Raw genomic sequence first — 23,945 nt, forward strand, 5'->3', positions numbered from 1 at the left:
TCTGGTGTGTGTGTATGTGTGAGTGTGTGTGTGTTTGTCCCTGACATGTGTGTGTGTGTGTGTGTGTGTGTGTTGCAGGTTTCTGGAATGACATTAACTGTGGATTGCCATTGCCCTCCATCTGTAAGCGCAGCAGTGGTTTTGTAAACAGCACTATGGCTCCCACTACAGTCCCCAGGGGGTACTGCGCCCCAGAGTGGACCGCTTTCCAGGGAAAGGTGAACCCACACACACACTCACACACACACACACACACATATGCACACACACACACACACACACACAAACACACATAGACAACACTGACATCAGTTGAACAGGTTATTAAAAACGATTTGCGCACCTCCATGTCACAGGAGAGACTGGGCTCTCCCTTCTATGAATTGAAAAAGACGTTATAGGCTACCTGCAAACTGATTTCATTGCTGAGTTTGCGGCAAAGCAGGAAAATGTTTTTTTTTCCTGAGTCAGGATATGGCGAGTCAGTGTCATTTATTTGTCCAATGTTAGCCTACAGACCAGTAGCCTACATCTTATCAATAGTTTGAATGTCGTGTGTGTTTCTGCTCATTGACAAATACCGTTCAGCACAATGATTCATGCCCAATTAATTCCCCCTGTTAAAGTGTTCGCCTTTGTTACACTATTTGGTTTCGTGATGTAGCCTATGATAAACACCATATGGCCAAATATGTGACTCAGCTAATGTTATAGGCTATACAATTGAATTTCCCCTCTTAAATACAAGCTGATGTAGCTTATTAGACTAGGCTACTATTAAAATACACCGACGGTAGCCTTGGCTATGTGTAAAGTAAGCTATCGCATGATTTCATGCACGTAAGTGAAAAGGGCCTTGCATCTGTCAAGTTCGCACAGGGCCTCGCATCCCCTTGCGACGGCCCTGCAGCTCCTCCTAAGACAGCGAGGAAAAAGTTAAAATACGCGATAAACCTGGGAAACGTTGACAGGTTTGTTTCGGTCCCGGTGATTATTTGTGAAATTGTGCAAACGACAAGGCATTTCAAGGAATGAGTCGTAGCATGCAAGCTCCCAACTTGACCCAGTAGCCTAAGGCATCAATAAATTGTTGGGACTGGGGAGGGTCATGCGTTTTCTCTCAATCACTTTGGAGGGTCATAGAAAAAAAATTTGCTGGCGAGAGAGGGTCACGTCTTTTTTGACTAACGCTCCCAAAACTCCTCCGGTAGCCCCTTAAATAAATAACGAACAGTCCCTAATTGATTAATAGCCTCAAAAGACGCAATTAATCAGAAATAAATAATGTAATCGCATCGCTTTATTTAACAAACTGCAAGCAACAAGAGGATTGAGTTCGCTGTGAGGCCAAACCCAAGAGCAGAGCCTATCTGTTAAGGCAGTCGATAGGATATGGTAACGAGCTGTGTGCGCCTGGAAAGACGATAGAAGATGCTTTCTGAATAGCACCGCGAAGACGGCTCTGGTCATCCCATACCCTCCCCCACTTCCTGTAGCCTACCATTATGAAGGCCTGCGGGGAGTAGCCTAAAACGACTCGTTGCCAATTTGGGACATTAAGCTTTTTCACGTTAAGCCCCCCTCCCCCATCCCCTTCTTTCACAAGCAGTGGGGGAGCGCGGGGCACAAAGTAACACTTTTTGGCTTTGGCTAAATATTTCTAAAATCATTTGAGTTTCACTAGTCACATGTTTTAACAAGCAACACTTGTTATTGAACTAGATAGACGTGTGTCAAAAATTGACTTTATTTTCCATACAAAAAGAAAAAACATATGCAGAGTCTAAGGTCAATCAAGGCAAAAAAAGCCCTCAAACCTGAAAAAACATGAGGCAAAAGTGCAAAACATCACAAAACTAACTAAACTAACACGCGCATATTTTTGTATTGCAATCATTGCAGCCTACAGTTGTAAAAGCGCGTTACAACTAACCCCGCTGGGTCACGTTTCTTTCAAGATAAGATAGGCCTAGCTCCTATGTGTTGACTACATGTTTCAAAACGGTGTTCATTTTTAGCCTACAAGACGATTATTAGTCAGTGAGCTGCACCCACAACTCAGTAATCGAAAGACAAGTTGCCTACCACCTATTTACTTTGATGCCTTCAAAAGACATTTTGCTGTAGATCTACGTGAAAACACGTCCATACGAACACCGTCTCATAGTAATGTGGTTAACTGACCAATATGTCCCAATCAACCATCTGCAACTAGGAAAAAAGTCCATGTTACATTTAACCCTGCGTTACTTTGTGCCCTGCGCTCCCCTCCTGCGTTCCCCTGCAGCTTTCTGAAGCGGTGTTTCTGAAGCTAATGTAGGCCTAACAACAAATACCACCTTGACGTGAAAAAGCTTAACGTAGCTTATGTCCCAAAACGGCAACAAGTCGTTTTACTCCCCGTATGCACTCATTATAAAGAATGTTTAACGGGTCACAGCTATCAATTAATCACCAAACGTAAACAAGTCTTGCCAGGAGCAACACCTTGCAAAAAATGATAACAATAGGCCTAGGCCTTTATACGACTGCTCCTGCCTAGATTCGAACTCAGAACTGCCTGAAAGTTGCAGACCTGTTCTGGAAATATGTGCATTAACCCACTCGACCGTCAGACAACGCTATCTGCTTCGAGTAGGCCTATTGGGTAGGACTGTAGCCTACACTGGTTGCTGTGGCACAGTCTTGAGTGACCGAATTCGTTTTCCTTTGTCATATGAATGCTGTCATTTGGTTAACATTACTGTTAAGGAGATGCTGTAGGCAAAGGCTATATTTCAACCTTGTTAGTGTAGTAAAAAAAAACAGAACTATTCACGAGGTTTCTGGGCAGCATATTTATGTTCTGTTAGCAAGCGAACTTCTCATGACTGCCGACAAAGTCTACTGCCAGCTGACTAAGCTCTCAATTTAAAACATTACTGAGAGACAGGCACTGTACAATCAAGAAATCTTGCCACTGAATCCAAAGCTATGTTTAACATTATGTACAAAGCTTATAGGCTACAGTGGACTAGCATGTTGCAGGGGCTGCTAAAAACACAGAGAAACAAACTGAAAACTCGGCCAATCACAGCCTCTTGCTGTCCGGTTCGACCGCATAACGCCACAGTGGACTATGCTGCCCCCAAGCGGCTGCAGTTGTACTTACATTTCACCCAGCTGCATGAATCACCTTGATCGTGAATGAAGTGTCAATTTTTAAATGGGACCCACTGTATATGCACACACACACACACACACACAAACACACATAGACAACACTGACATCACTGTTTTGATGTGTGTGTGTGTGTGTGTGTGTGTGTGTGTGTGTGTGTGTGTGTGTGGTGCGGAGTCAGTGTTATAAATTCGTAGGCCAGGACAATAAGAAAGCGTGGCATGCAGCTCGTGACTTCTGCATCAAACAGGGAGGGAACTTGCTGTCCATCGTCAACCACCAAGAGCAAGGTGAGGTGAAGCACACACTCTTACACACACACACACACACTCTTAGACACACACACACACACTCTTACACACACACACACACACCACACACACACTCTTTCTCACACACACACCACACACACACACACACACCCAGGAATAGGGTTACTAATCCTAACCCTAGCTGAAAAGAAGTTATATTATCTGTAGACACAGTGTAGCCTAGAACCAGTAGAGTAAAGTGGACATAGCGTAGCCTAGAACCGGTAGAGTAAAGTGGAACAGTAGACGCAGTGTAGCATAGAACCGGTAGAGTAAAGTGGTTGGATGTGATCCCTGTTGGTTCCTGTTGATCCCAACAGCCTAACCCTAACCCTAACCCAACAGCATTCCTGCTGATAGATAGATAGATAGATAGATAGATAGATAGATAGATAGATACTTTATTGATCCCCAATGGGAAATTCAAGATGATGGTTCCTGTTGATGGTTCCTGTTTATGGTTCCTGTTGACCCCCACAGCATTCCTGACCACGCGCATGCTGAGCTCAGACGGGGACATGTGGACTGGCCTGAACGACGTCAACTGGGAGATGCGCTTCCTGTGGACGGACGGAAAGCCTGTGACCTTCACGAACTGGGCTAAAGGTCACCCAGTGTCCTACCCTGGAAGCATGATGGGAGATGAAGTGGGTACACGTGTGTGTGTGTGTGTGTGTGTGTGTGTGTGTGTGTAGGGTATGGCCACAAATGATGTCTTCCATCTAGCTGACCTCAGCTGGCCATGAGGCTGTAGATTTCTCCTGAGGCTGTAGATCTCTCCTGAGGCTGTAGATCTCTACTGAGGCTGGTGATCTCTCCTGAGGCTGTAGATCAGGGGTCTCCAAATAGTCAGGACCAAGCATGCCAAACCAAAGGCCAAAGCATCCAGGATTAAGTGTAACAGAGGTAGTTTTCCCTCTACCACGTTCTCTGCGTTGTGTTGTGTATAATAAGAGACGCCACAACCGACCTGGTCTTTGACTCTTTTACTGAAATATAAGACCAAACAAACACATCAGACAGGGAGCGAGCCAGTCGCATCACAGCTCCTCTGCCTCAGGACAGTAGCAAAAGAGGCGCGCGGCAAGACTACGAGACACGCAGTTAACAGCGTTGCCACAAAAGTACATGTGAATAGACAATAACAAAAGTACATTAAACAAACATGGCATACCTGAAATATAAGACAAAACAAACACATCAGACAGGGAGCGAGCCAGTCGCATCACAGCTCCTGCCAATCAAACAGGTAAACCACGTTTAAATGCATTCAGTCAATTCACCAGTATGAAAGTCTGTAAGCTAACTAGTTAACGTCGCTACACCTGCAGCCACGTTAGCAGACTGTAGCATGTAGAACTGAGGTAATGTGCATTGTGTAACGAGCTAACATAAAAACAGTGATTAAATAAACATAACTCGTATATAAGGTGTGCAACGCCAGAAAACAGTTCTATGTGAAAAATGCACCATACAAGTAACCATAAAAGCATAAATAAAAGATATGATGTATTGTATGCAAGACTCCACATACCTCTGCCTCAGGACAGTAGCAAAAGAGGCAGAGGAGGGGGCTACATGAACACTTAAGGGGTCTTCAGCGTGGGAACCGACCCCTGCCACACCCAAGCCACACCCCCCTACAACCTACTGTACCTCAGAGGCGTGGGAAACTACAATAGAACTTGTAGAAACGATGGGGGAATTCAGGGAAGCATAATTAACCCTGCTACATAAACACGCATTACATTACATATTACATTACATATTACATTACATTACATTACATTACATTATACATTACATTACACATTACATATTACACATTACATTACACATTACATTACACATTACATATTACACATTACATTACACATTACAAATTACATTACATTACACATTACATATTACACATTACATTACATTACACATTACATTACATCTCTGATGCAGTGAGGATTCCCTGTGATACACTGGCCTAACCCCACACTGTGGCAGACACACACACAGGTCAGTGCGGGCCACTCACTTGGCTTTCGCGGGCCACTATTTGGGGAACCCTGCTGTAGATCTCTCATCATTTCCTGGGACTGTGACAGTAACCATCTTTGTGTTCCCTCATGCAGGAGTTTAACTGTGTTGTCATGGTGACTCTGTGTTCCCTCATGCAGGAGTTTAACTGTGTTGTCATGGTGACTCTGTGTTCCCTCATGCAGGAGTTTAACTGTGTTGTCATGGTGACTCTGTGTTCCCTCATGCAGGAGTTTGACTGTGTTGTCATGGTGACTCTGTGTTCCCTCATGCAGGAGTTTGACTGTGTTGTCATGGTGACTCTGTGTTCCCTCATGCAGGAGTTTGACTGTGTTGTCATGGTGACTCTGTGTTCCCTCATACAGGAGTTTGACTGTGTTGTCATGGTGATCATTTACTCTGTGTTCCCTCATGCAGGAGTTTGACTGCGTTGTCATGGTGAGGAGTCCGCCCTCAGTGGTGGGGGTGTGGAAGGTGGAGGACTGCCATGCTTCACGAGGCTTTATCTGCAAAAGAAATCTGGGTATGTGTGTGTGTGTGTGTGTGTGTTAGCGAGTTAGGGGGCATTGGATATCGGGTTGATACTATGCTCATACACTAGGGATGCTCCGATCAATCCGCCGTCGATCATTATCGGCCAATACTCAAAATAGTTTGATCGTAACACTCTCTGATCATTATCGGCCGATACTCAAAATAGTTTGATCACTCTCTGAAGGCCGATCAGAAGAGCCGATGAAATGACGCAAAACTCCGGACACTTCCAGGGCTCTGCAGTGCGTCCAGTTCCCATACAAAAATGTGATATATGGCAATATATGTAAATCACATATATAATGTATATGTCAGTGTATGCCTCACCATAAGTCACATATATTTCAACATATAGCAAAATTGGCCCTTTTTATATATGTCACATATATTTTCCCAGATATACAAATAGATTACAAATATATGTCAGTTGCATATATGTTAATATATGATAAGTTATGTATTTGTACGCATATTAGGGATACCAATATATTGCAAATATATGTCTATGGACATATATTTGCACTCATATAAGGTAAAAATATTGCAAAATATATGTAATGTTCTGCTATGTCACATTTATAGAAATATGTCACAATATATGTATCAGAAATATAACATTGTTGATGTTCCAAAGAAAACACACACAATATTTGTTTAACCTTTTATTAAAGTTTAGTTTTTCCACACAAACAGTGAGTACACTCTCCAGGTAGAAACTTTTTTTCTCTTTATGGAAGTGGCACACATTGATTTGGCATATGCAGAATGTACTCCGTGTTCTCAGGGCAGCAGTCCTCACAAATCACCACCTGCAAACAGGGAACAGAGAAGATTAATATGCTGTAAAACACACAGAACATGAAAAGACCATCACTGAAGCACTACTACCTTCACATGCATCTTTAATAAACACACGCCTTTGCACAAGTATGCTTAAATAAGGGCTATGAGATTAAGAACATGTAGCCTAATGATCCATACATCAGAATACTTTGACAAGATTTGGGAAAGATTCTTGAAAGATTGGAGTCTTTTAACTAATGCCCCCCATTCAAGCTTTACTCAAAAGACTATCTTTCAAGAATCTTTCCCAAATCGTGTCAAAGTCTTCTGTTGTAAGGATGGCTTAACACTACCCTTCACAAACTAAAGATCCATTTAGGCCTACTAACATTCATGTTAGCCTGCATGGTTATTAGCAGCCACTTTAAATGTAAGTTAGCTGCTATAGCTAGGTTAGCTAACTTACTCACACCTGATATTTCATTCAAACTAAAACTTATATTCATAATGACATCTCAGACAGGCTTGTTGTTGGATATGATGTTAACTACCATTCTAGATATTCCACATAATGGTAAAGTTAGTTAATGGAAAAGTTAACATTAACAGCTAACATCGCTAACGTTAGCAATATTAGCTCGCTAACGTTATCGATAGCTAATTGATAACATTAACGTTAGCTAATTCTAACATGATGGTTAGACTGTTAACAAACGGATTTGGTTAACATTACATTATAAAAACAATATTTTTCTAACTAATTCCCGTTTACTAAAGGCTTTCTTACCTTGGATATGATGACAGCAGAGTTTGTACAGCTTACACAGTCGGATGCATGACAGGACAGAAAAGTGACGGTTGAAGTCACCGTGGTTGGAGTTCAAATGTCAGTCCAGGGTGGGGGATGGGTATTGCTGTGTGCGCATGCGCATATCAAGATGCGATAAGCCTCCGTTATATTTAAAGTAGCTTTTGCCTCACACATTTTTCATGCACATAGTGCAACCCAAAGCGCTCCACACAAAACATTGACACATAAGGCAGCATAGTCGACACCATACCTGTGACGCCAAGACATAAACAAATATATTCACACTGTTCTCCATTTAGAAAATAAGTAATGTAATCTAGTGTATGTATATGTATGCCACCATATATGGAGACTACAAATATGTCAGCCACATATTCACACATAAAGTTCTCCATATATTTAGAAAATAAGTAGTGGAATCTAGTGTATGGATATGTGTGCCACCATACATAGAGACTACATATAAGTCTGTCACATATTCACACATAAACTTCTCCATATATTTGGAAAACAAATAATTGGATCTAGTATATGAAGATATATAGCATCTTATATGGGAAATTAAAATATTTTGTATGCATGTATGGACATATAGCTTTGAATATATGTTTGACACAAATATTTCAATCACATATATGTCCATATAAGTAAAATTATAAGTCCCTGTTATTTGACATATATGTTCATATATTGCCATTTATCACATTTTGTATGGGTTCACTCTCTAAGAATGATGGCGTGGGAGTGAAACACATATTTACGTAGTTTAAATCTTTGTCTACAACATACACCGCAACATCAAAAAACATTTACTTTACCTAAAGTTTCTCAATTGCTAGTTATCAAATTCAAGGGCTATAATATGCCTTTTAGTTCAGTTAAGGGATTGGCTGGATTATGCAATTTAACATTATAGCTGTAGTGAACAGGGACAAAGCAGCCTCCCATCATATTCTCTTTGCTACTGATGACTTCCATTCATGCTTATTTACACTGAATAGCCGAAGTAGACAACGAAGTAACATTATTGCCCCCATCAACACAGATAAATGTAAGGATACCTGTGTTGAAGGCTAGTGGCTTAGACTTTACTGCGGATGTTCTCACCGTTTGTTTGCCTGTGTTTCACATCAAGTAGGCTGCATTTTAATAACAACACCGTAAGATCTTATAGCCTCAAACAGGTTCTAAAGCTGCATTTTAATAACAACACCATAAGATCTTATAGCCTAAAACAGGTTCTAAAGCTGCATTTTAATAACAACACCATAAGATCTTATAGCCAAAAACAGGTTCTAAAGCTGCATTTTAATAACAACACCATAAGATCTTATAGCCAAAAACAGGTTCTAAAGCTGCATTTTAATAACAACACCGTAATATCTTATAGCCTAAAATAGGTTCTAAAGCTGCATTTTAATAACAACACCGTAATATCGTATAGCCTAAAACAGGTTCTAAAGCTGTTACACCGTTATGTTGCAATGAACTTTCTTCCCTGAACGAGCATTTGGCAGACTCAAAAAAAAATCTCACGATAGCCTGTTTCAAAGGAAAAGCCCCTCACCCCTTAGGCTACTACATAATGTGTGTGTGTGTGTGTGTGTTTGTGTGTGTGTGTGTGTGGTCTTTTCAGCCTGTTTGAAATGAAAAGCCCCTCACCCCTTACTACATAAAGGCATAAGGCCTCTTCAGTCATTAACTAACAAACACATTGATGCCTACATTATCAAGAATAATATTTATAAATATTTTTTTATTTGATTTGATTTATTTAATTGTATCAAGAATGCCTTACACATGCAAAGACATCAGATACAATAAAGGATAAAAACACAATAAAGTCCAGGACTTATTTCCATTGTGGTCCTCAACACATTACACCACCCTGCTGAAAAAAAACAGCCTGACCAGCTAAAGGTGGTTTGCTGGTTGACCAGCTTGTTAACCAGCTTGTTTGACCACCCTATGATGGTTGACCTGCAAGACCAGCAAAACTCTTGCGAAAACATACCTTCAGCTGGTTTTCCCAGCTTATGATGGTAATTCAGCTGCTTTTGCTTGTCGTACCACTTCAAGCTGGTCACTTTAGCTGGTGTTGCTGGTCTATAGTGCTGGTTTAACTGGCCATGCCAGCTTATGGTGGTCATTCTAGCAAACCAGCATGACCAGCTTGACATGCTGGTCACCAGCATGACCATCTTGCCCCAGCTGTATCCCACAAGATAGGCTGGTCACACCAGCATGACCAGCTTCCTCAGATGGTCACGCCAGCATATCCAGCTGGTGGCCCAACCAGCTACACCAGTAAAGACCAGCAAGAGCTGGAAGAAAACCAGTAAGGACCAGCTAATACCAACTAAAACCAGCTACCAGCATAAGCTGGTTTCTAGCTGTTTTTTTCAGCAGGGCAGGACAGGACAGGACACTCACGGTGTGTGTGATAATCAATGACATAACATTGAACCTACCCTCGCTAGTAACCAGGCCTTGACATAACATTGTACCTACCCTCGCTAGTAACCAGGCTCTTTTTTCTCTTTTTTCAGATCTGGTATGTTGCCACGAGTGCAAATATTGTGTGTGTTTTTTACTTTAGTAATAAGACACGGTAAAAAAAATTGGGACAAGACCAAACAACATTTTATGGATCACGGTCAGCCTGGACATAACAACACGAGACTCAACAGGGAGCCAGTTGACCCTTATTACCCTATCAGACCTATATGGGACCTATATGAGCCCACAGAATGACCCTTATTAGTGACCTACCTATAACGACCCTTATTAGTGATCTACCTATAACGACCCTTATTAGTGACCTATCTATAACGACCCTTATTAGTGACCTATCTATATGAGCCCACAGAATGACCCTTATTAGTGACCTACCTATAATGACCCTTATTAGTGACCTATCTATATGAGCCCACAGAATGACCCTTATTAGTGACCTACCTATAACGACCCTTATTAGTGACCTATCTATAACGACCCTTATTAGTGACCTATCTATAACGACCCTTATTAGTGACCTATTTATATGAGCCCACAGAATGACCCTTATTAGTGACCTACCTATAACGACCCTTATTAGTGACCTATCTATATGAGACCACAGAATGACCCTTATTAGTGACTTACCTATATGAGCCCACAGAATGACCCTTATTATATAGTATATATACTTATACTATACTATATATATATTAGTGACCTACCTATATGAGCCCACAGAATGACCCTTATTAGTTTATTCTGGGCTGTTTGCAGCCTCCCTTTTAGTCGGTTTGTTAGTCATTTAATATGAAGGAGTTAGCTAAAATGATCATTGTTGACCTATCTAAAAATGTGGAGTTTCTAGCTAAACACTTTGTGAGGCCGGTGACTTTACTCAGGACTTTGTTGACCATATTCCTGCCATCCAGGTTGTTTTGTAGGATGCAACCCAGGTATTTTACTGACGCTTTTGCCCTGACCACAACATTATTCAGAATGACCCTAAATTCAGAGCATCTACTCAGTCTGTATTTTGAGCTGAACAAAATGGCCTCCATCTTACCAAAGTGTAAGGACAGCATATTGTCAGTCAGCCAGTTGTTTACAGAGAATAGCTGAGCTCGGGGTACTCTCTAGAGTGGAGTGGTGTTTATGAGACATCAGGGTACTCTCTAGAGTGGAGTGGTGTTTATGAGACATCAGGGTACTCTCTAGAGTGGAGTGGTGTTTATCATCAGGGTACTCTCTAGAGTGGAGTGGTGTTTATCAGGGTTCTCTAGAGTGGAGTGGTGTTTATCATCAGGGTACTCTCTAGAGTGGAGTGGTGTTTATGAGACATATGGGGTACTCTAGAGTGGAGTGGTGTTTATCAGGGTACTCTAGAGTGGAGTGGTGTTTATCCTCAGGGTACTCTCTAGAGTGGAGTGGTGTTTATCAGGGTACTCTAGAGTGGAGTGGTGTTTATCCTCAGGGTACTCTCTAGAGTGGAGTGGTGTTTATGAGACATCAGGGTACTCTAGAGTGGAGTGGTGTTTATGAGACATGAGGGTACTCTAGAGTGGAGTGGTGTTTATGAGACATGAGGGTACTCTCTAGAGTGGAGTGGTGTTTATGAGACATCAGGGTACTCTAGAGTGGAGTGGTGTTTATTATCAGGGTACTCTTGAGTGGAGTGGTGTTTATGAGACATCAGGGTTCTCTAGAGTGGAGTGGTGTTTATCAACAGGGTACTCTCTAGAGTGTAGTGGTGTTTATGAGACATCAGGGTACTCTCTAGAGCCTTAATTAAATAAGTTATGGGGTCATTTACGATAAATATCCTTGATGAGGCTATGCTGAGTTATGGAAAGGAAATGGGCTGTTTGTTTTAGTAGTAGTTGTTTTAGTAGTTTGGATTTGCAACAGATGGATTCACAAATAAATTATATTTTGCAGTATACTTGATATACAGGCTAAATGCAAATATGATAATGCATGATATTATTAAAACAAAATATAGAAAAATAAAACAGACCAAAAATAAAGTAGACACTAATATTTAGGGCCCGAGCATCGAAGGGTGCAAGGCCCTATTGTTTTTGTAAGGATTATTATTATTATTATTATTATTATTATTACGAGTATTTTAACTTTGTCTCAGAGCGTTTTCCTTTTTTGAGGTGGTTAAGATGGGTGAAAAGTCTTGAAATTTGGCACACACATCAGGTGTCACGCAAAGCAGTTAGGTACAAGAGCTTGGCCCCGGGCGTGGCCCAGGGACTCAGTAGCGCCCCCTTAGGAGGTTGATGCAGTGGTTGGCACATACTTTCAGCTAGACACGTCACATTTGGTAGGTGTGTGTATCTCCCCAAGATGAACAACTTTCGTACAATGCATTAGCCACGCCCAACAGGAAGTGAGGTATTTGGGATTTTGTGCGGACTAAAATGTGATGAATTGTGATGCCAAAAGAGGTGCTTCCCATCGGTGACAACACATGAAATTTGGCACACACGTCAAGAGGTACCATGAATACACAGGGGAAAAGCCTTGGCACTGGGCTTGGCCCAGGAACTCCATAGTGCCCCCTTATGTCACTGTGACTTGTGGTTGGCATATAGTTTTAGATACACACACCAAATTTGGTGGGCCACGCCCACAGGAAGTGACGTAATTGTGATTTTGTGCATTGTGGACATGATCAATTTTAACATACTCCTCCTAGACGATTGATCCGATTCATGTGAAAGTTGGTATACATGATGCCAATATGCTTCTGATTCTAAATTGTGACGTTTTTTTTGATATGTTGTAATTTGACGAAATGGTGAAACTATGAATTTTAATACCCTTCCACATAAACAATAAATGTGTCTTAATTCACCATGCATGGTTTGAAATGTTTTACATTTCAGAGGTCTTTGAATACCATGGTAATGATGATATTCACATGCCCATAATGCATATTTGGCATAGTGCCACCAGCTGGCAACAGAAAGAATGGCAATTACACTGATGTCACATGATCAATTTTAACATACTCCTCCTAGACGGTTTGTCAGATTCATGTGAAATTTGGCAAATATGATGCCAAGATGTTGCTGATGTTAAATTGTGAAGGGATTTTTGATATGTTGTAATATGTCATGATTTGGAGTGGTGTTTCTCACCATATAAACAGGAAATGTGTCATAAAGTCACAGTGCATTGAATGAATGGTCTGAAACTTAGGATCTATTTCCTTAACTCAGGTTAATAGATATTATGATTATGATGATATCCAGACACCCAATGGGCCTGCCTGGCATAGTGCCACCACCTGGTCAAGCAGGAAATGTACCAGAAATGGACAATGCCTTAAGTGATTGATCTGAAAGTTTACAAAAATGTTGGATATCATTATTGTGATGATATTCACATTTGTAATTTCCATGCCTAACATAGCGCCACCATCTGGCCAACCAAAAAGTGTATCAGAAATGTTCTTTGTTTAAAATGAATGGCCTGAAATTTCTCAGGTTAATATATATTATGATTATGATGACACCCAATAGGCCTGCCTTGCATTACGCCCCCACCTGGTCAAGCAAGTACATGTGGCAGAAAATAAAATACAAAAACAAATAGCACACGCATCAAATATGTACATTTCACAAACGCACCACGTCGGTGCTTTGTTGGATTCTGACATGTCACGGGTTGCGGCCCGCAGGTGCTCGGGCCCGCCATTACCGCTTGCGGCTATATTCTTTAAATTTTGTTTCCTGTAAATGTCAGTCATTTTTAATCTTTGCAACTGGTGCTTTGGCATGTTTAACTGTTGGCTTTCGGTTATCGACCATCGGCCATCGGCCCCAAAAACACTGATCAGAGCATCCTTATCATATACTCATTTCCCCTAAAGCATCCCTATCATATATATATATATATATATATATATATATATATATATATATGTGCCATCAGCAGACACTTTGTTGCAGGAGGGAACACTATCACATGTTTTTCTTTTGCTTCAGAGGATTCATCTGCAAAAGAAATGTCAGTGTTTATGATGTGTGTGTGTGTGTTTTAGACTCTCAGATTGCAGCTCCTGTAACCACGGCGACCCCACATAACTACTTCCGTCTGGGGAACGACTCGTATAAGGTGCAGACGGAGCGCATGAGCTGGGACGAGGCGCGGAGGCAATGCAAGGCAGACGACGCCGATCTGGCCTCCATCCTCGACTCCATCAGCCAGGCCAACACCATCCTTAGGACACACACACTCAAACAGCCTGTCTGGATAGGACTGAACAGCAACCTGGTACACACACACACACACACACACACACTCAAACAGCCTGTGTGGATAGGACTGAACAGCAACCTGGTACACACACACACACACACACACACACACACACACACACACACACACACGCTCAAACAGCCTGTGTGGATAGGACTGAACAGCAACCTGGTACACACACACACACACACACACACACACACGCTCAAACAGCCTGTGTGGATAGGACTGAACAGCAACCTGGTACACACACACACACACACACACACACACACACACACACACACGCTCAAACAGCCTGTCTGGATAGGACTGAACAGCAACCTGGTACACACACACACACACACACACACACGCTCAAACAGCCTGTCTGGATAGGACTGAACAGCAACCTGGTACACACACACACACACACACATACACGCTCAAACAGCCTGTCTGGATAGGACTGAACAGCAACCTGGTACACACACACACACACACGCTCAAACAGCCTGTGTGGATAGGACTGAACAGCAACCTGGTACACACACACACACACACACACACACACACGCTCAAACAGCCTGTGTGGATAGGACTGAACAGCAACCTGGTACACACACACACACACACACACACACACACGCTCAAACAGCCTGTCTGGATAGGACTGAACAGCAACCTGGTACACACACACACACACACACACACACACACGCTCAAACAGCCTGTCTGGATAGGACTGAACAGCAACCTGGTACACACACACACACACACACACACACATACACGCTCAAACAGCCTGTCTGGATAGGACTGAACAGCAACCTGGTACACACACACACACACACACACACACACACGCTCAAACAGCCTGTGTGGATAGGACTGAACAGCAACCTGGTACTCACACACACACACACACACACACACACACACACACATGTACACACACACACACAAACAAACAAACAAACAAACACACACACACACACACAATGTTGCGACTATGGCACTTAGAGAGTTAAAGACTTCTACTGCACTTATCATCTCTGGACAATGTTAAAAAAGGAAGAAAAAAACAGAATTCTGTTTAGAAGCAAAGATATCAAGTAAGTCTTTAATAGAGCAAACTGCTTTAGAAGCAAAGATATCAAGTAAGTCTTTAATAGAGCAAACTGCTTTAGAAGCAAAGATATCAAGTAAGTCTTTAATAGAGCAAACTGCTTTAGAAGCAAAGATATCAAGTAAGTCTTTAATAGAGCAAACTGCTTTAGAAGCACATGGGTCTCTACCTTGTAGCCATATCGACCTTAATCTGGACACAACATGATGTAACACGAGTGTCAAAACAGAGTGCCTTGTTTCTTTTATTCCACAACACAACACCTATACAATGCTGGCAGAAGACTCAGAAGTAGTGCTCTGACCTGCTCTTTCTCTGATTTTGCATCTCTGACCTTGTCTGATTGTGATTGGCTGAAAGACGGGTGGACAATACCGCTGGGTGGATAATTGGCTGCTGCGCTACAGTAGGTGGGGTCCAGAGGAACCCAGAGCCAATCAGGCATGTGTTTACATCGACACAGATGGCAGCTGGAAGACTACCACCTGCAACAACACCTACTACTCCCTCTGCAAGCGCTCCCCAGGTGAGCACACCCACATCTGACCCAACACTCACATCCACACCTGACCCAACACTCACATCCATACCTGACCCAGCACTCACATCCACACCTGACCCAGCACTCACATCCACACCTGACCAAACACTCACATCCACACCTGACCCAACACTCAGATCCACACCTGACCCAACACTCATATCCACATCTGACCCAGCACTCACTTCCACACCTGACCCAACACTTACATCCAGACTCACATACACACCTGACCAAACACTCACATCCACACTCACATCCACACCTGACCCAACACTCACATCCACACCTGACCCAACACTCACATCCACACCTGACCCAACACTCACATCCACACCTGACCCAGCACTCACTTCCACACCTGACCCAACACTCACATACACACCTGACCAAACACTCACATCCACACTCACATCCACACCTGACCCAACACTCACATCCATACCTGACCCAGCACTCACATCCACACCTGACCCAGCACTCACATCCACACCTGACCAAACACTCACATCCACACCTGACCCAACACTCAGATCCACACCTGACCCAACACTCATATCCACATCTGACCCAGCACTCACTTCCACACCTGACCCAACACTTACATCCAGACTCACATACACACCTGACCAAACACTCACATCCACACTCACATCCACACCTGACCCAACACTCACATCCACACCTGACCCAACACTCACATCCACACCTGACCCAACACTCACATCCACACCTGACCCAGCACTCACTTCCACACCTGACCCAACACTCACATACACACCTGACCAAACACTCACATCCACACTCACATCCACACCTGACCCAACACTCACATCCACACCTGACCCAACACTCACATCCACACCTGACCCAACACTCACATCCACACCTGACCCAACACTCACATCCACACCTGACCCAACACTCACATCCACACCTGACCCAGCACTCACTTCCACACCTGACCCAACACTCACATACACACCTGACCAAACACTCACATCCACACTCACATCCACACCTGACCCAACACTCACATCCATACCTGACCCAGCACTCACATCCACACCTGACCCAGCACTCACATCCACACCTGACCAAACACTCACATCCACACCTGACCCAACACTCAGATCCACACCTGACCCAACACTCATATCCACATCTGACCCAGCACTCACTTCCACACCTGACCCAACACTTACATCCAGACTCACATACACACCTGACCAAACACTCACATCCACACTCACATCCACACCTGACCCAACACTCACATCCACACCTGACCCAACACTCACATCCACACCTGACCCAACACTCACATCCACACCTGACCCAGCACTCACTTCCACACCTGACCCAACACTTACATCCAGACTCACATACACACCTGACCAAACACTCACATCCACACTCACATCCACACCTGACTCAACACTCACATCCACACCTGACCCAACACTCACATCCAGACTCACATACACACCTGACCAAACACTCACATCCACACTCACATCCACACCTGACCCAACACTCACATCCACACCTGACCCAACACTCACATCCACATCTGACCCAACACTCACATCCACACCTGACCCAACACTCAGATCCACACCTGACCCAGCACTCACATCCACACCTGACCCAACACTCAGATCCACACCTGACCCAACACTCAGATCCACACCTGACCCAGCACTCACATCCACACCTGACCCAACACTCACTTCCACACCTGAGCTTAAACTGACCCCAGGTGAAAACCACAGCGCCACAGCGTCCCCCCCCAATGCCACAACTCTAACAATAACCGTCTACGTGTGATCATGGTATACATCCTCACCTGAGGGGTATATACCAAGTGAGGTTACTGGCTCCAATAGCACCTAGGCAAGGAAAGGCATGCGCAGGTAATTCACCTAGGCATCGTAAGTTAGTGTACAAGCCTGGGGATCAATAAAGTATCTATCTATCTATCTCTATCTATCTATCTATCTAAGCCCTTTCTCTAGACTACATGTAGGTCTTACCTAAACTCTTCTCCTACCTCCTTTCGAGCTCTGACCCAAACTCTGCTCCTGTATTGCTCCTGTTCAGCTCTTACCCACATTCTACATTTCAGTTCTGGCCCCTACTGACCCGCCCCAGTTGCCTGGCAACTGCCCTGAGCCTAAGAGGCGACGGACATGGATCCCCTTCCGTGGCCATTGCTACGCGTTCATCACGGCCTCCCTGGAGAACTGGGCCCACTCCACCGTGGAGTGCATCCGCATGGGTATGTTCCTCTCTCCACAGCTCTGGGGGCAGTGTCCATGGCAACAGAAACAGCAAGTGGTAGCTGCAGTGTGTGGGGCGAGGGGAACAGTAGTGTGGGGTGTGGGGAACAGTAGAGTGGGATGTGGGGAACAGTAGTGTGGGGAACAGTAGAGTGGGGAACAGTAGAGTGGGGTGTGGGGAACAGTAGAGTGGGGAACAGTAGTGTGGGGAACAGCAGTGTGGGGTGTGGGGAACAATAGAGTGGGGAACAGTAGAGTGGGGAACAGTAGAGTGGGGTGTGGGGAACAGTAGAGTGGGGAACAGTAGTGTGGGGAACAGCAGTGTGGGGAACAGTAGTGTAGAGAACAGGGTTATGGTTTTATTTTTATGCTCATTGAGCTCAATGCAAATCAAACCAGCTAATAGGCTAACTGAAATAAAACCATGCCAATCTCTAGGTATGGTGAAGGGTATGTGATGATGTGGGGCTATTTTAATTCCAAAGGCCAGGGGAACTTTATCAGGATGCATAGTATCCTGGATCCATGAAATAATTGGTCTTTAAAAAGAAGAATCTGCCTGCCTCTATTGGAATTTAACATAGGGGCGCAAATACTTATGACCCCTGTATTTTAAGGAAGAACATTTATTTATTTATGATACATTATTCATTCACAAAGAAAATTGGTGTCCTTAAAGGTTGGATATTTTCTCATTTTTTTACTTAAGACATTAAGATCAATTTCCAAAAGATTATTTTATATTCCTCTTTTTAGACAACTTTAGCAGAGGTGCCAATAATTTTGGAGAGTACTGTAAATGGCTGGAAGCGAGGTCTGTAGTCCCCTCTTCCTTCATTTCAGTAGCGCTCCTGCTCGCTTCCCACGTCTGCCCATACACCGCCTCCAAACAGGATTTCGGTAAAACTTGCTGAGTTAGTGAAAACCGGAGAAAAACTTCCTGACGAGGCTTACCTGATGTTTAAGAATTCTTCTCTTGTAAAGGTTACTGGTGAAAGACCGCAGAAAACGTAGTAAACACACAAAAACAACGTTTTTGACGAAGAACCAAGGCAGCCATCCGCGGCGCCATCTTGGATCACACACAGCAAATGTGTCCTAACCGCATCACAGAGGTTTCTATCGGAGCAACTCCAATAGTCAAATGATATCAGTGGCATATTTCGGTGGCACTTGATAAGCTATGTGCTGTGGAGCTTGAGGACATGTCTGCTGATAGGCGACAGGTCTCACCAAGACATTTAGCCAGTGGGATTTGGTCTAGATCGGCCACTTTGCCCCGAAATGGCAATAACAGATTCAGAAGACTTACGCATGTGAGGTCACAATGGGATTGCCAAAGACTAAAACATTAATGCATCCTACCTCATCTGTTGTCATTTAGAATTCGAAATTTGGCTTTTCACAATCCAACGATATATCCAAATATCCATATCATAAGTGCAAACTAGTTGGTGATGGCATATGGAGCACTGCCAGTAGGCCTATCATGCATGCTACACTGAGTTCTGACAGGGCTTTCACTTTGACCTCTATAGCTCTATAATATGTCATTTTAAGTAGGCCATATTCAAACTTATCCATAACCTTTTTTTGCTATTTGCTACATTATTTGATATACAAAAATATAAAAAGAATGTCAGACAGTGAATTAGTAAGTATTTAAAAAACAAACAAACAAATAAAGAATTCTGCTAGCAGGGGGTGCACCCTTGTTGATTAGCAGTGTTAGCAGCAGCGCGTGATGGTTAGTAGTTTTATGGTTATGGTATTTAGCAGACGCTTTTGTCCAAAGCGACATACAAGTAACAACAATACAATAGCTACATTAAACAATTTAAAAAGTTGGGAAGACTACACCAAGGAGAACAGCAAAGTCAAAGTCAAAGTCAAAGTCAGCTTTATTGTCAATTTCTTCACATGTTCCAGACATACAAAGAGATCGAAATTACGTTTCTCACTATCCCACGGTGAAGACAAGACATATTTTTCCAATTTAAGTCCACAGACAAACATAACATTCAAGTAAACAAAAAAGTAAGTAAATAAGTAAATAAGAGGGCACATATAATAATGAAAAAATAAGAGCAGCAAAATTTTGTTGAAATTGTGCATAGACAGTCAATAAAATACTAGTGCAAAGTCAGGCCAATAAAAGGCTTGGGTAGTTCTGTTTGACCTAAGTAATAAAGAAAGTGGCATAGTGGTGCAAGTTATGTAAGAGCAGCAGAAGTGTTGTGTTTTCAGGACAACAACACCAAGTTGTAAAGTGTACAAGTGTGCAAGTGTGCAAGTGGAGTAGTGCAGGCGGCCATTGTGGGTCCAATGTCCAGGATGTTATGTAGCTGAGGGTGGAGGGGGGAGAGGAGGGAGAGAGTTCAGCATCCTTACAGCTTGGTGTATGAAGCTGTTGGTGAGTCTGGTAGTGCGGGAGCGCAGGCTTCTGTACCTCTTCCCAGAGGGCAGTAGATCAAACAGATTGTGAGTGGGGTGACTTGCATCACTCACAATTTTGGTCGCCTTGCGGGTGAGGTGGGTGGTGTAAATGTCCTTCAGGGAGGGGAGTGAAGCACCAATGATCCTTCCAGCTGTGTTCACTATGCGCTGCAGGGCTTTCCTGTTGTATTCAGTGCAGCTTCCGCCCCACACAGCAGTGTAAATTCAATCAATAGCCTAATGAAAATAAATAAATACTATATTATACAAATCATAATGCATAAGAAATGCTTAATAAACTAAGTGCATATTGAACATATATGCCTTTAGACCCCTCTTGAAAGACCCAAAACTGTCACAGGAACAGAGAGCACTGGTCAACTCATTCCACCAACAAGGAACCGGTCTTGTATTTGACCTAGCATTTATGGCTGGTCGACACAACAGACGCTCATCAGAAGACCGCAGTGGGCGGTTGGGGATGTACATCTTGATCACTGAATTAAGATAGCATGGAGCAGATCCAGTCAGTGTCCTATAGGCCAAAGTGAGAGATTTAACTTCAATTTAAATTTGAATTTAGTTTTAGCAGCAGTCTGTACATAGTTGTTAACCAGCTACATGAATGATTGTGACTCTCTTTGCTCCTCTGGGGCCTCATGTGAGGGTGCGTTCTCCTTTCCCAGGCGCCTCTCTTCTAAGTATTGAGGATCCAACCGAGGCCAACTTCATCCAGGAGAAGCTGGGAATGCTGCAAGATGGTACCAAGTCATTCTGGATTGGACTGCATCGCTCCCATGAGGGTGTGTGTGTCACACACACATACTCACATGACCAATACAGACTCACGCATCACACACATACTCACATGACCAATACAGACTCACGCATCACACACATACTCACATGACCAATACAGACTCACGCATCACACACATACTCACATGACCAATACAGACTCACGCATCACACACATACTCACATGACCAATACAGACTCACGCATCACACACGTACAAGTCATTCTATAATCCGGGTTACATTTCAAGTTAAGGAAAATAGCTCAACTCTGTCAACTCTGTTATAATTTACCTGTGTAATCCACTGACAGCTCAACTCTGTCAACTCTGTTATAATTGACCTGTGTAATCCGCTGACAGCATTGACGATAACAGAGTTGACATTTCCAATCATTTTGAGGCTTAACTCCACACGCTAAACTCATGGATTTTAATCATATTACTGTTGTTTTTCTTGGAATGAGCAAGACATTCACTCAATTCACACAAATAATTAATCTATTGATGTATCCTCAACATTTTGTGCAAATTAATGAGAAAGGAAACCAGGGTTGGAATTTTACAGCGGCAATGGCGACCATGGCCGTCGTTGCCCCTTGCATACCTTAGGTCGTGATGCCCCTTTGAACATCGGAGGTTCACAGGTGGCCCTTCTTTCCTTCTGCTTGGCGTCCAACTAATAGCGATTTTTATTTAGCCAATCAGTGGTCAATAATATGGGAGTCGTGTGGTTAATATTGTATGGACAATGTGGTCTGAAATACATGTAGAATAATAACAATAATACTGTTATTGGTGAAATGTTGTGTGTTTTTTCATAAAGAAACTGTGTGTCTTGCTCCCAGGTAAATGGATGTGGATTGATACATCACCGGTTGACTACACAAACTGGAATTCGAGGACCCACAGCTATGGAGATTGTGTGTTCATCAACTCAGACTCAGCTGTCTGGGAAAAAACCAGCTGTAGTCGATACAGGCCCTACATCTGCAAAATGCCCAAAGGTTAGTCTTCCACAAACCCTACATCTGCAAAATGCCCAAAGGTTAGTCTTCCACAAACCCAACATCTGCAAGTTTCCAAAAGGTTAGTCTTCCACAAACCCAACATCTGTAAGACTGAGTTAAACCCCAAAAAGACTGTGGAGATGACAGAGGACAAAGGACAGATATACAGTATTTATAGATTTACAGATATATTCTACTGAGTAATTGTCTGTCCTTCTGTCTTTCCATTTTCTTTTTAGTTATACCACCAACAGAGTCCAAACCATTACCAGGTAAGAGTGTGATCAAGGATACTGAATATCTACATGTGATACTGTTTTAAATGTAAAACATTTTAAGTAAATGTAAAGGGAGCGGTAATATAAGGTGTACTAGGGTTATAATACATACCATAATAATCTATTTCCAGTGAAAATCACACAAGCCCCTCCCCATAGTTCCGCTGGCATTGCTGTGGCTATTGTCATGGTGATTGCTGCCGTGGCTGGACTGGCAGTGTTCCTTTTCTATAAGAGGCCTACTGTCCCTGTGGTGGGGGAGTGCACCTTTGACAACACGCTGTACTTCAACAATCCTACTCGGACCAACGCCAGCATCGACACCAAGGGCCTTGTGGCTAACATCGAGCAGAATGAACATGCCTAAGGACAAATTACCAAACACATTCCATACACAAATCACTACAACACCACACCATACACATCACAACACAACATCACACCATACACATCAATACAACACAGCACCATACACATCACAACACAACACAGCACTATACACAACACAACACCACACCATACACATCACAACACAACACCATACACATCAATACAAAACCTTACACATCACAACACAACACAGCACTATACACATCAATACAACACAGCACCATACACATCACAACACAACACAGCACTATACACATCAATACAACACAGTACTATACACATCACAACACAACACCATACACATCAATACAACACAGCACCATACACATCACAGCACAACACAACACCACACCATACACATCAAAACACAACACAACACCATACACATCAGTACAAAACCTTACACATCACAACACTATATCAATACAAAACCTTACACATCACACCACAACACAACATCGTACACAACACAACACAACACCATACACATCACAACACAACACTATACACATCAATACAAAACCTTACACATCACATCACAACACAACACTATACACACCACAACACAACACAACACCGTACACAACACAACACACATCACAACACAACACTATACACATCAATACAAAACCTTACACATCACATCACAACGCAACACAACACTATACACATTAGCACACAATACAGTTGTTGTTTGTAGTGT

The 23,945-nt window shown here is 42.9% G+C and overlaps 1 protein-coding gene across 1 annotated transcript in view; it reads left to right on the forward strand.

The window, feature by feature from the left end:
- Positions 1-23,333, forward strand: part of mrc1a (mannose receptor, C type 1a) — a 61,303-nt gene extending 37,970 nt beyond the window's left edge. Inside the window, exons 20-30 of the mRNA XM_042068268.1 lie at positions 79-218; positions 3,342-3,450; positions 3,952-4,118; positions 5,920-6,025; positions 14,184-14,416; positions 15,870-16,035; positions 18,179-18,331; positions 21,455-21,571; positions 22,413-22,571; positions 22,814-22,846; positions 22,984-23,333. Of these exons, the coding sequence (XP_041924202.1) occupies positions 79-218; positions 3,342-3,450; positions 3,952-4,118; positions 5,920-6,025; positions 14,184-14,416; positions 15,870-16,035; positions 18,179-18,331; positions 21,455-21,571; positions 22,413-22,571; positions 22,814-22,846; positions 22,984-23,219 (1,619 nt within the window). The 3' untranslated portion in view covers positions 23,220-23,333. The remainder of the gene's footprint in view (positions 1-78; positions 219-3,341; positions 3,451-3,951; positions 4,119-5,919; positions 6,026-14,183; positions 14,417-15,869; positions 16,036-18,178; positions 18,332-21,454; positions 21,572-22,412; positions 22,572-22,813; positions 22,847-22,983) is intronic.
- Positions 23,334-23,945: the final 612 nt, after the last annotated feature.

The sequence above is a fragment of the Alosa sapidissima genome, chromosome 17, assembly GCF_018492685.1.
Source record: "Alosa sapidissima isolate fAloSap1 chromosome 17, fAloSap1.pri, whole genome shotgun sequence".
Classification (NCBI taxonomy): Eukaryota; Metazoa; Chordata; class Actinopteri; order Clupeiformes; family Clupeidae; genus Alosa; species Alosa sapidissima.